The 17,864-nt window shown below is 34.5% G+C and overlaps 3 protein-coding genes and 1 long non-coding RNA gene across 4 annotated transcripts in view; 2 read left to right on the top strand and 2 right to left on the bottom strand.

Moving 5' to 3' along the window:
* The window catches only part of LOC132181749 (wax ester synthase/diacylglycerol acyltransferase 11-like), a 5,494-nt gene extending 4,642 nt beyond the window's left edge, over positions 1-852 (top strand). Inside the window, exon 5 of the mRNA XM_059594988.1 lies at positions 817-852. Coding sequence (XP_059450971.1) covers positions 817-852 — 36 coding nt within the window. The remainder of the gene's footprint in view (positions 1-816) is intronic.
* Positions 853-897: 45 nt separating this feature from the next.
* LOC132181748 (wax ester synthase/diacylglycerol acyltransferase 11-like) lies at positions 898-6,215 on the top strand. The gene is made up of 5 exons (XM_059594987.1): positions 898-1,080; positions 1,762-2,334; positions 4,207-4,557; positions 4,974-5,111; positions 5,976-6,215. Exons 1-5 carry the CDS (start codon positions 898-900, stop codon positions 6,135-6,137), a joined length of 1,407 nt encoding a protein of 468 aa, XP_059450970.1. The 3' UTR covers positions 6,138-6,215.
* A 6,646-nt stretch (positions 6,216-12,861) lies between these two features.
* LOC132180254 (uncharacterized) lies at positions 12,862-14,373 on the bottom strand. The gene is made up of 4 exons (XR_009440087.1): positions 14,308-14,373; positions 14,040-14,202; positions 13,871-13,907; positions 12,862-13,103 (listed from the first exon to the last, which is right to left on the bottom strand). It is a non-coding gene; the product is annotated as an uncharacterized LOC132180254 (long non-coding RNA).
* Positions 14,374-14,982: 609 nt separating this feature from the next.
* LOC132183399 (zinc finger BED domain-containing protein RICESLEEPER 1-like) lies at positions 14,983-16,274 on the bottom strand. Its single transcript, XM_059596830.1, has 3 exons — positions 15,485-16,274; positions 15,189-15,388; positions 14,983-15,104 (listed from the first exon to the last, which is right to left on the bottom strand). Exons 1-2 carry the CDS (start codon positions 16,187-16,189, stop codon positions 15,344-15,346), a joined length of 750 nt encoding a protein of 249 aa, XP_059452813.1. The 5' UTR covers positions 16,190-16,274; the 3' UTR covers positions 14,983-15,104; positions 15,189-15,343.
* Between the last annotated feature and the right edge of the window lie 1,590 nt (positions 16,275-17,864).

The following is a 17,864-nucleotide window of genomic DNA, read 5'->3' as shown; positions in this document are numbered from 1 at the left end:
ACTCTTCACATCACAGCGGCCGCCGGCACCCACCGCCCACAACCAAAGCCGAGGCACGAGTTGTCATACCAAAAAAAACGCATTTTATATTAAAACTGTAATTGTTTTGGAAAATAAATTAATTGTTTGACAATAATAAGCGGGGCACGATTTGTCGAAAGCAGTGATTGATGGTTATGTGAAGAAGTGGAGAATTTGATTACGCCAAAGATTGTTTGATCATGAAATGTGTGTCAAAGATTTAATCGTACGTAGCAGGGAATTGTGTTTGTGGTTGCAGTTTTTCATGGAAATTAATTGTTTGATGGTGGATATGGATTTGTTCACGTGGGTGTGTACTATATATATATATATATATATATATATATGTTATGGTCTGCTCTTTTCAGAGCTTTTAAATCGTCACGTGAAAGTTGCGGTTTTTTCGGGGTGCCTGTCATCCGTGTAAATGTGAGATTCCTTGCCGTGTGATGTGTTTGTTTAGTTGCCCAAAAAATGTTGGGCGGATTTCTTAAAGTTAGGCTAATTTTATGGTTGGGACCAATTTTGTTTGGTTGCCCAGAAAATATTTGGCGGATTTCTTAATGTTAGGCTTAAATTACAAAAAAAAAGAAAAGAAAAAAAAGTCGAGCTCGAGCTCGAGCACGAACAGGGCAGCAAAGTCAGGTTCGACTCGAGCTCGAGCTTGAGCCTGGCCCAAAAATAAATGAGCCGAGCTTGGACAGCCAAAGCTCGTCCAAGCTCGGCTCGTTTACACTCCTAATTACATTCAATCTGCATTTAATGTGGTGGGTGGAAATTCTTTGCTTTAAATAGGTAAGGGTCTCTTCACTTGGACTCCCACAACTTTGAAGTTTACCTAGTTTTGTAATTGAAGCTTTGAAAACACAAACCAATATGGAGAACTTCAGAGAGGGATTGGAGCCAGTGAGTCCCTATGGACACTACTTCAACAGCTCTGAACTATGTGTATCTATTATTGGTGTTTTTGAATCTGAGATTCCCATCAACCTCGTCCACGCCATGTCATGGCTCCAGAATGTTTTCCTCCCCATCAATCCACGTTTCTCCTCAATCATGGTGCCCTCACTCTCTCTTATTACTATATTGGTCTCAATTATTATTTTTTAGTGTATAAAATTTCTTACAAATTGAGTTGCTGGAATTTTTCAAGCCTAGTCTTTAAAAGCGTTATGTGTCCCTTTATCATGTAAGAAATACATGCTATTAAAAAAAGGACAAAAATTAGCTACAAAAAGATGTTATTCTCACATGGTAAGAGACTTATATATATATATATATATATATATATATATATGAGACTTTTAGAGATGGACATAAATTTCTTATATTTGACACGTCAGAAATTTTCCGTTTCTGACACCCAGAATTTTAATGCCTGACACACGTCAAAAATGTTTTGTCAAGAAAATTTTTTGACGTGTCAGACCACCTAACATGTCAGAAAACGCATGTCAGCAAAAAATTCTTTTTTTGTAGTGAACCCAACCTCTAAAAAGTGACATATGTTTTTTAAGTATGTGAGAAGTACATGCTTTTTTATTAATACTATTAGAAAAGCATGTGAAAACAAACCACATACTTTCTTCTGAAAAAAGAAAAACGTGCGAACACACCAGAATTTTTAGAGGTTGGGTCTCTATACTTTTAGATATTATGTCCTGTATTTTTTTTTTTTTTTTTTTAAAAAGATATTTCACTTAAGAGAACTTTCCTAAGTAATGAGAATTATGTATACAGGTTACAAACAAAGAGGGTGAGAAAAAATGGAAAATGGTTGAAGTGAAGCTTGAAGACCACGTTCATATCCCTATTATCCCAACTGGCTTGTCACCCACGTTATACGATGAACATCTTGACGACTGCATATCAAATATAGGAATGGAGAGGTTCCCACAAAATAAACCGATGTGGGAAGTTCATATATTTAACCATCCAACAAGCAATGCTGCTGCCACTCTCATAATCAAGGTCCACCATGCGCTTGGCGATGGCTACTCCATCATGAGTGCACTTCTTTCTTGTGTGCAAAGGGCTGACAATCCTTCACTTCCCCTCACATTGCCTTCACGCCGGAGCACAGAAGCACAAAGTGGCAACAAAAGTGCTTGGGCGAGAGTGCCTCAACTCTTTTCCTTGGTCTTCAACACTGCATCAGATTTTGGATGGAGCTTTTTGAAGAGCACTTTAGTTGAAGATGATCTAACGCCGATAAGGTCTGGGGATCAAGGAGCCGGGTTTTTGCCACTCACGTTATCAAGCATGACATTCTCTCTTGATCGTATCAAACACATTAAGACCAAGCTTGGAGTGGTGAGAATATCAAACTATATTTGTTAATTTATGATTTGAATTTCAGGATTTTCATATTTACTTTTATCAGAAATAGTTTACAAATATTGTTTCTGTCATACACTCCCGCTTCAATTAAATATTTCACGTATTAGGCGATCGAATTTAAACTCACACATAACAAGAGTGTTAGAATATTAATTTAAATAATAACGTCAACTCTTTTATATCAGCTTAAGCTTTTAAGTGTTAGGATATTGCTAATTAATGATTTGACTTTCATAATTTTCATAATTAGTTTTATCGGATATAGTTTCCAAACATTGTTTTCGTCATACGCTCCCGTTTCACTTAAATTTTTTACGTGTTAGGCAATCAAGTTTAAGCTCACACATGAAGAGTGTTAGAATATTACTTTAAATAGTAAAGTCAACATTTTTTTATCAGCTTAAGCTTTTTAGATAAGTAATGATTTAGGATTAGTAAGCAAAAGAAAGCAAATCTCATGATTAATTATGTACTTTTAGTAACTTCTAACTTATACATTTCTTGAAGGCTATGATAATTAGAACCATTTGCTTATCTTATTAGAGCATTCACAATGGAGTTGCCAAATTTTTATGCAAAATGGCTCCTCAAAAGTCACTTTATCTAGTTTAGTTAATAAATTTTTAAAGGTCTCTTATATCTGATTAACTAAATTTTTATCTGTATCATTTAAATATATATATTTTTTTATTCTTTATTGATTATAACTTTATTTCTTTTCTAAAATTCGTATTTCACTCTTTATTTTTTCAATTGTAATTCGTTAAGCACAATAATTTTTCAAATAATCATTTTTGTAACTATAATACTTTTGAAATCGTTGTATTTTATAATAATTATATTTTTCAACGGTTATATTTTTCAAATGTCGTATTTGCCAAAGTTAAGTATGAAAACCATATTCTCATAGTAATGTCAATCATATTTATGAAATATATTTTTATTAAAAATTGTGAAAGAATATTTTCATAATTATTCCTTGAAAAGTGAGAAAAGTTATGGGAAAAAGAGAAAACAGGTAAGCGAAACAATAAAAAATAAAATGGCCCCCTTGAAAAGTGCTGTTATATGTAGCGTTTTTTTTTTTCTTTTTTCTTTTTGGGACTAATCCAATGTGGGGATTTTTTACAAATCTGATAAGCCATTTTAAATATTGGCCCTCCATTGTTAATGCTCTTAGTTGTTTTTACCTAAGATTTCATGTGAAGTCATATTTTTTTTGTTGGATTTGTCTAATTTAAACTTGTCCAATTTTATTTTATTTTATTTTTTTTAACAAAAGAAATTAAAATTGGTGCGCTAAAACCTTCTTAGCTAGAGACTGCATTTTTAGGCTTTTTAAGCTCCACTTCAGACTTGGTTTGAAGTTTCCAACATTACAATTTGTTTGACCTTTTTGACCTTTCGCATGAAATATCAAACATATCCTAAGTTCCTGGTCTCCAAGTTCACTTACAATTATTGGTCTCCAAGTTATTTGCAACATATTTTAAATGTTTAAAAGACACTGGTCATCATGTTTGACCATCCACGACAAATAACTACTGATGGGCATTGATTCTCTATTAAATGTTTCGGTCCCATTAGCCCTACTCGAAATAAATGTTTCTGGGCAGGTTTAGTTACATTAATTAATTCAATCAAAATTAGGAAACCATATTAAAGTCACAAAAAGAAAATCATGGGGTTGGGCAAGTTGGAAAAGGTCATAGTTTCAAGATTAAAATTTATAATTTGTGCATCTAACAGTTGCATGCTGGCTAATGTGCAATAGACATAACAATAGTTCATAATTAACTTTTATTAATAGATTGTTTCATTTGAATTTTATTTTCCAAAGTGCAGACGGTGAATGATATAATTGTTGGGATAATCTTCTATGGCACCCGGTTATGCATGCAAGAGATAAGCCATAAATCAAGCAATTCAGATTCTACAGCATTGGTGTTGCTCAACACTAGGAAAGTTAGGAACTATAAATCAATCAAGGAGATGGTGGGAGACTCAGAGGCACCATGGGGGAACCGAATTGCCTTCTTGCATGTACCAATACCAAAGTTTAATGATCCTAAATCCTCAAACCCACTTGAGTATGTGTTGGAAGCACAAAAGATAATCAAGAAGAGGAGAACCTCATTAGGTGTTTATTTCACTGATAGGCTTTTGGACATTGTGAAGAAACTTAAAGGCCCAGAGGTACATGTGTGATCTTATTCATCTTCAACAATATTTCTGTGTTTATAAAATTATGCAACTTTTAACACCCATTTATCACACACAATATGTTTTTGTTTATATGCACATAGTAGGTTGTATCGGAGCTTATTGTTGCACAACCCTTCCCCCATTCCTTGTTTGTAATCTCAGAAAAAAAAAATTCAAAAATTGTAGACCAAATAGCTGGGTTTATTAATTTTAGGCAAGTTGTGATATGTTAAAGCAATGTGAAATTTCGAAAACAGGTTCTTCAAAAAAATTGCTAAGCAACATTATAGTACATAATCAAAATTTTGTCTCCTAAATAAATAGAAAAGGTGAAAATTGGAATGATTTTTATATTTGAATTGCCATATCATAAATTTCTCATAATTTGGGAATGTTGGGTACTGCAGGCAGCTGCTAGATATGTCCATGGGACATTGAGGAACTCCAGTATGACGATCTCAAACATGATTGGGCCAATGGAACAAGTGACTATGGCTAATCATCCGCTTAAAGGCTTTTATTTTATGACACCTGGTTTAGCTCAAGTAATATATAATACTCATAAACCGCAGTTAGTCCTTTTATTTTGTGATAATTTGTTACTTCTGATATGAAAAAAAATCAACATTAATTAATGTGTGACCACCTTCTCATAGATAGGGATGAATAATTTGTGGCAAATTTTTATCTAAAAGTCACTTAGTTGAATTATTATCCAATAAAGAGGGTATTTGATTTAATTTGTACTTTTCTCTTTAGTCATTAATATGGCTTTAGTTTAGCATATCTCCTATAATTTTTAAACGGTTTAGTTTGAATTTTAAGTTTTTCATGTAAAAGAGAGAAAATAATATTAAATCTGAACTATTGGTCGAAAATACTACTCTTCTGTAAATTTTTTTACAGCGCCTCAGCTAAACACGTAACGGGATAAATTGTTAGGTTCTAAGATCTTAAATTCTAAAGGAACTTAAACCTTTTAGATTTTGAGAGAAACAAAACATTTTACAAACACTAGGTTTGAGATTAATTTTGCTTTATTTTATTAATCATTCCCTCATTTATAGGGAAATATTACAATGACATAGAATTGGAGATAAACTCGTAAAATTCTTTGGAGATACCTCCTAGTTGGTGTAAGCACCTTATTGGCATCTAGACTCTTATGACAATTGGACTTTGCACTGTAGTGTTACAGACTCAAACTCTTAAGTGAAATAGATAACTATTAACATGCCATATCCCATATAAAATTACCATTCACCATTCAGCTCCCCTTTTTTGTGTTGCCATTTTTGATGACTACTTGTAGGACTCATTGCTTTTAATTAGATTCATAATGATTTATGGCCCATTGTAACAAGTTTTTGTTTTTTTTTTCCTTCTCTTTTTCAATTATGGGTTTGCAGAATCTTACTATAACAATAGTAAGTTACATGGGAAATCTGAGGGTTACTGCTGGGATTGAAAAAGGACTCTTAGATCCCCTAAAGTTCAAGTCATGCATGGAAAATGCCTTTCAGATGATGCTCAAAGCCGCAGATGAGGTTCCTACACACAAAAAGTTTTAATTTGAAGGCCACCCTTTATATATATATATATATATGCACATCTTAGTTTGGTTTTAATAATTATCATGGCAAACCTAAGTGTTTGTCTCCCACCCTTTATATATATATATATATATATATATATGCACATCTTAGTTTGGTTTTAATAATTATCATGACAAACCTAAGTGTTTGTCTCTTGAATTGTTATTTGGCATGTATTATGAACACTTCCAATAATCTTACGAATTGGGAAGAGTGACCAGCAACTACTTACAAAAATATTGTTGTCGTTCTACTAGTTTTTTTTTTTTTTTTTTTGATAACGGGGAACTCTTCCAAGGAGATCAGGCCACTTTGTGTACTTCCCCACCACTAATAGGACCTTAAAAAGTAGAAATTCGAGGCCTATGGTCACTTCATGCTCAAATATAGATTTATGAACTCTTGGAATGAGACAACTTTAGGCTTAGTATAAGCTATTCTTCTGATTCCTGAGTGAGTGCAAAGATTATTGCCGTTTAAACACATGTAAACCATGCCGAACAATCGCCGGATCATTGTTATTTGTTAGAGTACTATCAAAGTTTACTAGACTATCGTCGTTAGATGTAATGCCCCGAAAAACCACCAACTTTCAAAGGTTAATAATTTTCTCAAAGCACTTTCATAAAACATATTCTTCAAAGGTTTTATAGCCCGATAGCCAAAACCCCTTGTAAGTGGCCCCAAATCCCTTGAGATTTTCCAAAAACAATACCAAAACCTAACTCTCTGCCCGAATGTTTGCTAGGGGTGCATCCGAGTGTTAGCCCTTAACTTTAGTGTGAGCGTTTGCAAGGGGGGACCACCCCAAGCGTTCGTTGACTAGTCTTTGGGCCAGTGGGTAATACATAAATGTACGCTTCAACCATTTGATGCACTGTGTAAATAGTATCGGAACGTTCGCTGACACTCTGAAAAGTAATTTTAACCCATTATCCACTTTTCAGAAGAAGGCACGCCCTAAGCCCCTATATAAATTCTCATCTTTGTCCCTCAATCTCTCCCAACACCAGAAAAAACCCTAATCCTAGAGTGAAGAGTGATTTGGAAGGGATCTTGGTGTGTTTTGCCATCTTCTAAGGTAACCTCTTGCCCAAACATTTAGCATTTATGTTATGCTTCCTCTCGCCCGAATATGCGAGCTTAGGGTTTTAATGGCCCATTTTGTTAGAGAGAACCTATTGTGTCACTCGAAGAGTTCTCTAGTAATGCATATAACAATGTGTCATATTTCATTATAGCAGAGATTTGTGATGTCAGAGGACTCAATCAAGCGTACGAGGTAAGTAAACACTTACGACTGCTTTCCTTAAGAACGTGCGATATGTCAGCTAACTAAGCATGCATATGATATGAGCATACCTACTTTTGTATAGCTAGGTAATTGTCTTAATAATTGGTTGACAAGATACATCGTATGACATGGTACACTAGTACGCGCAGTATAATGGATTTGGGCTTACTATATAAATTTGATTCTATGGTCAAATGCATGTGGATGTAATATATGGGCCTTGGATCTAATGGTTATTTCGTGACATGCGCAACCTTAAGTGCTGGATCACTGCAGGACGGACATTATTAGTAGCGTGGGCCACCCGATGTCGGACTCGGTCAGGCTGCTAGTAAATGGAAGATAGCGTACAATGGTTAAGGCACCGACATTTTCTTATAGGTCCCTCTAGACAGCACCAACCTTGTAACTCCCCCAAAACTGGCCTTGGCCAGCCTGGCAGGGTTACTAGCAACTACCCTAGTTTAACCAACTGGTGGCTAAATGGGGAACCGCCCCTCTAAGCATTATCAGAGTTAATGCATAGGAAGGTGAAATAAATCTGAGAAATTTATAAATCATTACAGGTGCAAGTATAATCCTCAATTTGAAAACATAGAGCAACTAATAATATAAAGCAACCCTAATAACAACATGAAGATCTTAAAATAAAGTCTACAGTGGCAACCATACCACTTTTGAGTTCTAGGAAAAAGCTCCCTATAAGAGTAATAATCACGTAAGTCTAACGACTTAGTAAGTAAACTTCACAATTGGTTATGACAAAAACTCATTATTATTAAGCATAAATAAACGTGCAGTTTTGATAAACATTGAAAGGAGGTGTTGTCTCCGTTAATACATCTTGAAAATATTGTTTAGTTTGATAAATGGTAGTGTACTCCCGGCGGCAATCGCCTGAGCATTTTAATGCAGAGAACTAATGCTTTATAGGTCATAACTATCATATATGGTCTACCCAAGATACTACCCATTCTTAGCGGGGTTAGTGCTATCCCGAGGGGCCAGTAATACAATGTCGGTGCCTCAACCATTGTACGCTACCATCCATAACACTAGCAGCCTGACCGAGTTCGATCTCGGGTGACCTACGCTACTAAGGATGTATGTCCTCTAGTGACCGCCCGTTAAGGCTGCGCTGGTCACGAAACAACCATTAGAGGCCTATATAACAATACACAACATTTGACAGTTGAATCAAGTCTATATAGTAAGCCCATTGCCATTATACCGCATGTATCGGTGTACCATGTCATACAATGCATCTTATGAGTCAGTTATTAAATCAGTTACAAAGTTATTACAAAAAGTAGACATGCTCATATTATATGCGTGGTCAGTAAGCTAACATATCCTATGTTTTTAAGGAAAGTGTTAGTAAATGTATACTTACCTCGTACGTTTGCTCGAGTCCTCCAACATAACGAATCCTTGCTATAATGAAACACGACTCATCGTTATAAGCAGTATTAGAGAACTCTACGAGGTCCCATCTAACAAAAATGGATGGCTAAAACCTTTGTACACATTTTTGGGACTTAGGGGCGTGTAACCCATTCTCTAGTCGAGCACTTGTCCCCTAGGGCGAGCATTCGACGAGGGGCTAAGGTTTGGCCAGAAATCCCCAAAAATGGTTTTAGGCTTCTATTTAAGGCTGTGGGTTGGCATATTCTTTCATATGCTTAAAATAAACACATATGCCAAAACACAAAGAATCAAAAGGTGTTTCAAAGCCTTTCGAAAGCATTCTTGGTTTTGTTAAGAAATAAGCACATCCAAGGGTGGATTGAAAATATTTCGAAATCATTTTTTGCTTTTACAAGAAATGGGTACAAAGAACTTGTCATGGCATCTTTAAAACTTGTAACACTAGAAGAGTAATCAACAATAGAAAATCATGAAGAAAGGGTTAAGAAGTTACCTTAGAAGATAGCTAGAGATCCACACTTCCTCCTTCTCCAAGAACACTCACAAACCTCACAAACTCTAAAAAACAAACAAAGTAGGGTTTATCTAGAGCAACAGTGGCTAAAATGAGGTTTAAGGGTCATATGAGGGGTGGGTTTATATAGGGAAAAAAGATAAGAGCGCTGCATGGAATATCCTGAAAAGGTGCGAGCACTCGTGGACTATGGTGTCGAGCGCTTGTGTACTGTTCACAACGGGTTAAAAATACTTTTCAGGTGTGCGATTTGGGTACTGTGCAGGAGTCTAAAAATTGGTTAACGAGTGCTCGTGGACTGTTGCAGCGAGCACTCGTGTACTATTCACAAAAGGTAAAAAGTGCTCAGAGGTATGATTGGGTAATGCACAACGGGTATTGCATTGTTCATGCAAGCACTCGTGTGGTTCCTTGGGCGAGCGCTCACCCAGTGAGGGTACTTTGCATTTTTCCTTGCTAAAAGGCTTTAAGGGCTTGTGTTAATCAAAGAAGGTTTAGGCCACGTGTTTTAAAGTTTGTTTTAAGGAATTATTAACCAGTTAAGAAACCTTTACCATTTTAAAAGAAATAGTGATTTATCAAGATATTAGAAACCCTGCTAAGAATGAGTATTATCTCGGGTAGACTATACGTGATAGGTAGGACCTAATAAAGCATTAGTTTTCTTTATTAAAACACTTAGGCAATTGCCGTTGGAAGTACACTTCTTATTTCAACAAAACAATATTTTTATTGTGTATTAACGGATACAACACCTCTTTCAAACATTTGTCAAACTGCACGTTTCTTTCTGCTCATTAATAATTGGCTCATGTCAAACCCAATTGTGAAGTTTACTTACTAAGAGCACTAGCAGCAGCTTCCCTTTGATTTTCCCTAAGTTTAGGGCACAAAACTACTTTTTTCTTCACTATGAAAATATATTTCACAATAGCTTCTCTTATCTTTCTTTATACTATTAAAATATTATTTCTTTACAAAATACAAGTTCCCTACCTGCCCTCATTTTTTTTTTCTTTCACAAAATCCCAACACAATCCCCAATTAAAGACAAAAAGATGAAAGATGAGAGATGAAAGAGAAAGGTTTATATTAAAATAATGTAAGTATAGGAAATCACTTTTGGTTTCCTATACATTGGGAAACACTGTAACAACCCTTGAGGGTTGGTTAAATGTAAGGAATTTGAAGTAAGTAGGTTTTTGTGAGTTTTTTGAAATTTTTCCTAAACATAAGGAAGGGAATGACATATGGGGCATCTGCTGCTAGAGTGCTCTCAGCCTTTAGATTTATGCGGTTATTACATCTTGTAGAAAACCTCTTTCTAGGAAGAGGAGAGTGGAGAGGTTGCCACTACGGATTTATTTAAGACAGAGATCTTCATGTTGTTATTAGGTTTGATTAGATTACTTGTATTTCTATTAGTTGCTCCATGTCTATATTTCGAAGATAACATATGCTTCCTTTATGGTTATTAGATTTCTTAGATTTATTTCATCTTCCTATGCATTCACTCTAATTATGCTTAGAGGGGTGATTCCCTAGTCAGCTACCAGTTAGTTATATTAGGGTAATTGCCAATAACCCTACCAAACTGGTCAAGGGCAGATTTGGGGGCGTAACATTAGATATCACGGACTATTTTTTGATGTTGCTCATTTTAAGTACTAGTTAGGCGCTGAAAAATATTTTTTTTAAAATTTGGTTGAAAATATATTTTGATGAAAAATATTTTATGTCAAAACAAATGAATCATAAGTTACACATTATAGTGAAAAAAACGTGAGGAAAAGTCATCCCTCTACGTTTTTCTTCGGTCTCTTAGCTATTCGTTTTGCAAGAAAAAGGCACTATAGAAGGATGCATGAACCCGCCACCATAAAGAAGCATATAAAGGCCAAGAATAGGCCTGCCAACCTCCAACCTCAAGGCTCCAGCCAAAGTGTTAGGTGAATAATTTTTCAACACCTAGCATAATAGATTGGTTAGGTTTTAACTTTTAAGGGAATTTCTACTTTTAAGATTTTGAGGTAACTTAGTCATTTTACAAATACAAGATTTGAGATTAATTTTTGTTTACCATCTTTATTAATTCAATGCCCTAAAAATAATAGTTCAATTAAAAGATAAAAATACAAAACAAAACAGTTAACTAATGAATAACAATTGAAGATAAATGATCTCCTTATTAAACTATTAGTCTATTACTATTCTAGGATATTTAATTAAACACTTACAAAAAAGCTCAAAATTCATGGTTGAAGAACCCCGTCTATATATATATGTGTGTGTGTGTGTGTTTCATGTAAAGAAGTGTTAAATTACAACTTATTACAAAATTTTAAACTGATATGAAATAATAAATTTAATTATTTAATTAATAGTACTTTAACAGACAAATAGGATGCTAATTCTTGTCCACTAGTAATAGCAAATGCCACACGCATTAGAAATTTGAATCCTAGGAAAAGTCACTCTATGGTGACATATACATCCACGCGTGTAGCCTTCAAAAGAGACACTTTACATCAAGAATTATGATCTTCAACAATTTGTTGCCTAAATTATTGAGAAAGAATGTATATAACACTCATCTTTACAAATAAATTTTAGACAGTCTAAGTACTTATCGAAATATATAAGTCCTATATGAATAAAATGTTGGGCATCTCAATCGGTCAGGAGATATGGTGTTCCTTGGTTCCTTGCCCACCATTAATTGCATATGCCAAAGTAGAAATTGGAGGCCCAGTGTCACTTCATGTTGAAATATAAACTTACGTAACCTTGGGAATGAGACAACTTGAGTTAATGCTGATTAGTTTTTGTTGAAAAGTTTGTATTTGTTTTGGCTTCTGTCTTTGCATTCTAGCAGTGGTTTGTTGGTTGGGCTTTTCCTTCTATTTGCAGTTTGTAGGTGGGTAGGGCTGTAAACGAGCTGAGCTCGGGCGAGTTAAGGGTGTCCAAATTCGGCTCGCATGTACTGTTCAAAAAGCTCGAGCTCGGCTCGAGCTCGTGACGAGCCCTAAATGGTAGACTCGGCTCGGCTCGATAACATTAACATTGTGTGCGAGATCGAGCTCGAGCTCGTCCACAACCCGAGCTGAGTGCTTTATCGGGCACTCGGCTCGCTCGGCTCGTTTAAATTAAAAAATAAAAAATAAAAAATGGACAAAAAAATTCTTAAAAAATTTAAATCTTAAAAATTCAATTCCAACTTTCAAAACCAAGTTTCAGATGGAATTTAGAAATAAAAACAATCAAAAATCAAACACAATTAACCAAAAATGCCATTAGCCCCATCCATTACAAAAAGTAAAACCAAACAAATTTACAATTACACTTTCTTTTATCATTCACTTAACCCTTCTAAACAATTACAATTTACAAATACAATCTAATAAATTAAAAATCAATTTGCTGCAAAAATGCAAATTGACATATTCACTTCATACTGAGTCACTAAACAATTAAAATTTACAAATACAATCTCATAAATTCAAGGCTTCAACCTTCAATTACAATTACAAATTAAAAATTATAAATCACGAAGCAAATATAAAATGCAAAAATCAAATAACTAATGCAGAAAATCGTAATGTGTAGAGGAAACTCCATATAAAAATATTCTATTTTCCATCGATCACTTGCACTGGTTTCATATAACGTAGCCTCCATTTCCAACATTTTGTAACTCGGGCATCACCTAACACAAATAATGGCATCCATGTCAAAAACACAGTTGCAGAAACAAATCTCAAATTGGTTAAGTTGTTCCTGTGAGATTTTTGTTTTCTCTGTACCAAAAAGAAAACCACATGAACAGAGGAAAAATTGGTGGGGGTACTTTATATTGACAAACAAGCGACAAATACTAACATGGAAAATATGAGTAGCATATCAATGCATCAGGAAGCCAGAAATTCATTAGTAATTGAGGCCAACATCCATGAAAACATGAAAGAAAAGGGTATACCCCTATTATATAGACTATTTTCTTTCATCAGCAAGAGAGATCTAATAGTCATTATTCACATAAGGACATATTATACTTATCAACTCAGCAAAATCAACTAAAGGATTCCTATACAGGGCCATAACCTAAATACATTTGGTCTTACTAAGTGTTATACCAAGCAATTGCCAATACTTCTTCAGAATTTGATACTTTGCCCCTATCCCCAGCAAACATATCTAAGAAACCCTAAAACAACCAATTAAACCATAGACCAGTTCAACCATAGCTACAAAATCTTTTGTTGATGATTACCTATAGCTACAAAATATTATCACAACATTCACATTTTCAAGATGTCCAATATTTCCTACAAAAGCCAAACAGAGTCTTGAATAGAATTGAAGGTGGCCTGATGCAAAGATATTTATGTACTAAGGTCCAATGTTTGCATGTATTTAAAGTAACAGAAGATGAAAACGTACACAAACGCAAGAATACCACATAGAAAAGTTTACCTGATTAGCTTTGCGCCCTAAACTCAACTCTGTTTATCTAAATAAAAAAACAGGAAAAAGAAAAGTATCAGTATGAAAGCCATTTTAACCAATATACCTTCATTGTTTTTTGGGAGAAGTAATAACATATTACCAAATATACCTTTCATTGAAAACATTGAATACTTACTAACTGATCTGCAAGCATCAAAACTATTTTTAAAGAAAACTTTCGATTGCAATAGTTGAACAAGTCTTCTAGGATTGCAAACTTTCGATTGGCCCTAGAAGGTCAATAACCATAACATTGTACTCACCCTCAACACCAAACCATTTCAGATGGGTGATACTCGCTTCATACAGATAAAAAGATAAATAAGTAGATACATAAATTGATTTTAACTAAATCCCTTCATATCAACTCACTATAGACAAAAGGACTAAAAGAGGAAACTTACTCCCTCCTTGTAGAAGCATGTATAACTTTGACTCATAATGAAGCTAAGGATGCTTGGTCTTCACAGATTCCTGAGGAAACAAGGAAAGTATGTATAGGTTGGCAATGAAAGTCATAAACTTACTAAAGTAGCACACAAGCAAAATCACATAAACAAAACATAGCCAAAATTATCATCAACCAAACATAGCCAAAATTAAAAACAGAAACAACAAAAAAGAACAGAAAACAAAAAAACATGGATTATTCACGGTAAATGCTACAAAAACCCACGACTCAAAGTAATCATTTCTAACAATCAAGTTTAATAACTTATGATAGATGATTGCTGGACTAATCAACTTAGTCATTAGGCATCCAACATATTCAACTTGGTGAGGCAAATTGACATAAAGATTTAACAAATTCAATTTGAAATTTTAGAAAATAAGGAATTACCATCATTCTGGCATAAGTAGATTCAATACGACCACCACCAATGACCTCAATTGTCTGTCCTTTAAGCAACTTTCCTACATACCTAGCGGAAAACAAATATATCCAAACCCAATATCTGGAGGGACATTGCAAACCCAGAATGTATAGTATTTTGGATTAAAAAAGATAAATCCAATTAATAATTAACAAATAAATATGCAACTACTTTGGCCAACAAATCATTAAATAGGAAGTCAAACATCAAATATGCAATAATATTATCATCTTTAAAACTTAATACAAATGTAAAGTTACAAAAGTAAGGTTGGTAAGAGTCGTAAGACAATTTGTCAATCTCCATTTTAGTATCCAGCCTTCCACCTATAGTTTAAAAAAACAATATATATTTAGTATTTTGTAAATGAAAAATATGCCATAATTATTAAATAGGAAGTCATATATTACCTCACAAAAAAGATCTTCAAGACTCCAACAAAATCATATTGTCCATCAAAATTCCCCAACCAAATACATAGTGGCAGCAGTGCATTTATATTACAAATTGAAAATAATTTTAAAACTTAATTAACAATTTGTCTGATAGTAACAAAAGTAAAGAGTTAGGGTATCATTGGTAAGGTAATCTCCTCAATGTCATCTTCCACCTAAGGTAAAAAAAAAATAGAATTAGAAAAATATGGGCAGTACCTTGTAACTTCAAATGAAAATAACAATTTTCACAAAACATAATTAATACTTACATCACTCGTCCTTTTTAGCCCATGTAATGCCCTGACCCAATCTGCCCCACATACCAACATTTGCACAGTTTCTGGAGATAATGAAGCTCTGTAAGGATCAATTATCCTTCCACCAGCACTAAATGTGGACTCTGAACTCACAGTGGTAATTGGAGTTGACAATACATCCTTGGCCAAAATAGATAGAATGCGATACTTAAGTGCATTTGCTTTCCACCAACCTAATGCATTAAACTCCACACCCTTTTCACAAATGAGTACATTTTCCTCCAAATATATTTGCAATTCTGTTTTAATAGGCTGCTGCAATGTTTCAGCACTTCGGACAAATGAGTCATACAAATCCACACCACTTTGGACATTGGCTGCACTAACCGAACCAATACTTGAAGAGCTCTCTGGAGCATTGCATTGTGAATTTTGTTCCATAACACTTGAGTTATATTCTATAACATAGTCATTATACAACTCATTCAAAACTGAACTGAGACGATCGATATTTGTTTTAGCATTCTCATCTCCGTAGATTTTAGGGTAACAAAATCGTATCAAAGTCATCTTATACCTTGGGTCCAACACAGCAGCAACTCCCATTAGTAAATTAACCTCTCCCCAATACTTCTCAAACTTCACATTCATTTTACGTGCCATTGATTGAATGTACTCATTCGGATCTCTACACTTTGAACTCAAGATGTCTTTCATCCTCCACACTTGAGGGAGGAATAAGTTGGAAGTAGGGTAGTCACTTCCCGATACAATGTTTGTTACTTGGTTGAAGACCCCCAATAGTTGGCACACATTCTCAATTTTTTCCCAATCTTCATCTAATGGCAACCATTGAAAACAAGAATCTTGTATGAATACATGGGAAATGCCTCTTTGAACTCAAGTTCTGCAATCAACATGAAATATGTACTATTCCACCGAGTGGGTACATCCAAGAATAATTTCTTGGAAGGCAATTTCAATCGCTTTGCATTTTCAGCAAATTTAAGTAACCTTCCCTCCGATGCAACCAAGTACTTAATTCCATCCCTTATACAATCAATTATCATAGTTACCTCACCAAGTCCATATTGCACCAACAAATTAGTAATGTGGACATAACAACGCACATGAAACAATTTACCATCAACGGGTAAAGTCTTTCTCAAATTAAACATATCTCTTAAGGTCTTCATTGCTATATCATTCGATTTTACATTGTCAACCGTGATTGAAGATATTTTATTCTCAATACCCCATTCTTGAAAACTTTTCTATAGTGCATCTGCGATAAAATACTCGAAGTGTGGTGGCGGAACATTGAAAAAATTCAGCACACACCTATTTAGACGCCACTCGGAATCAATGTAATGACAAGTTACAACCATATATGAAGACTTTTGACGTGAAGTCCACATGTCGGTTGTGATGTTAACTTTGTGAACCCCTTTCAACAAAGTCTTCAATTTTCGCTTCTCATTGTTGTAAGTGGTAGAACAATCTTTCTTTGCAGTAGCCCGAGTAATTCTTTCCTGATAGGGTGTTAGCGTCTTAACAAACTGATTATACATAACATGCTCCACAAGTGCAGAAGGGTACTCATGAAACATCATCATATGGGAGCACATCTCTTTTGACTTCCTTTGATCATAGCTAAAATTAGAGATTGTACCCACACCATCAACCTCCTTACCATCAATTATCAAAAGCTTTTGCTTATTCTTGGCACCATTGAATGACAAACAATTTCTCAAGTGCCTACCAAGCGTACTTGTACAACTTGATTTGGATATGATGAATGTTTTCTTACACCAATTTCATTAGTGCTTGTTCACACCGTTTATTTTCACCTCAGTACAATCTTTCCAAACCTTAGAAGTCTTCGCCCTCTTCTTTTTTTGATAAGCATCCAATGGATCTTCTTGATCAACTTCATTAATGGCAGAATCTACAACTGGGTCCCCAATTTTTTCTGGGTCAGCAGCAGTAACATCATTACTAATACCAAATGAATCCTCGTTTTCATATTCTTCTACCCCAACTGGTTCAAGGTTGTTCACATCTTCCTCCTCCATCTCTTCTAAGATATTATAGTATGTATTATTAGAAAAAGATAGGATTAGAAGATGAACCAAAAATTGAGTCACAATATGAACTAGAAAGCATAAACATTAAGCATAAACCAAAACATAAATCATTCAGCATAAATCATAGTAGAAATCATTAATATGAGCATAAACCAAAGCATAAATCATTTAACAAAAATTAGAGTAGAATCATAGCATAAATGGTTAAAGATAAATGTTAGAACATATCTTCGAATAACTAGGTCTGACAAGAATATAAAATATCATTACATCCTAGTTCCTAATGAAAAAACAGATCAGAAACA

This window comes from Corylus avellana, chromosome ca5, assembly GCF_901000735.1.
Source record: "Corylus avellana chromosome ca5, CavTom2PMs-1.0".
In the NCBI taxonomy this organism is placed as follows: Eukaryota; Viridiplantae; Streptophyta; class Magnoliopsida; order Fagales; family Betulaceae; genus Corylus; species Corylus avellana.
This window is presented reverse-complemented; position numbering and strand designations above follow the sequence as displayed.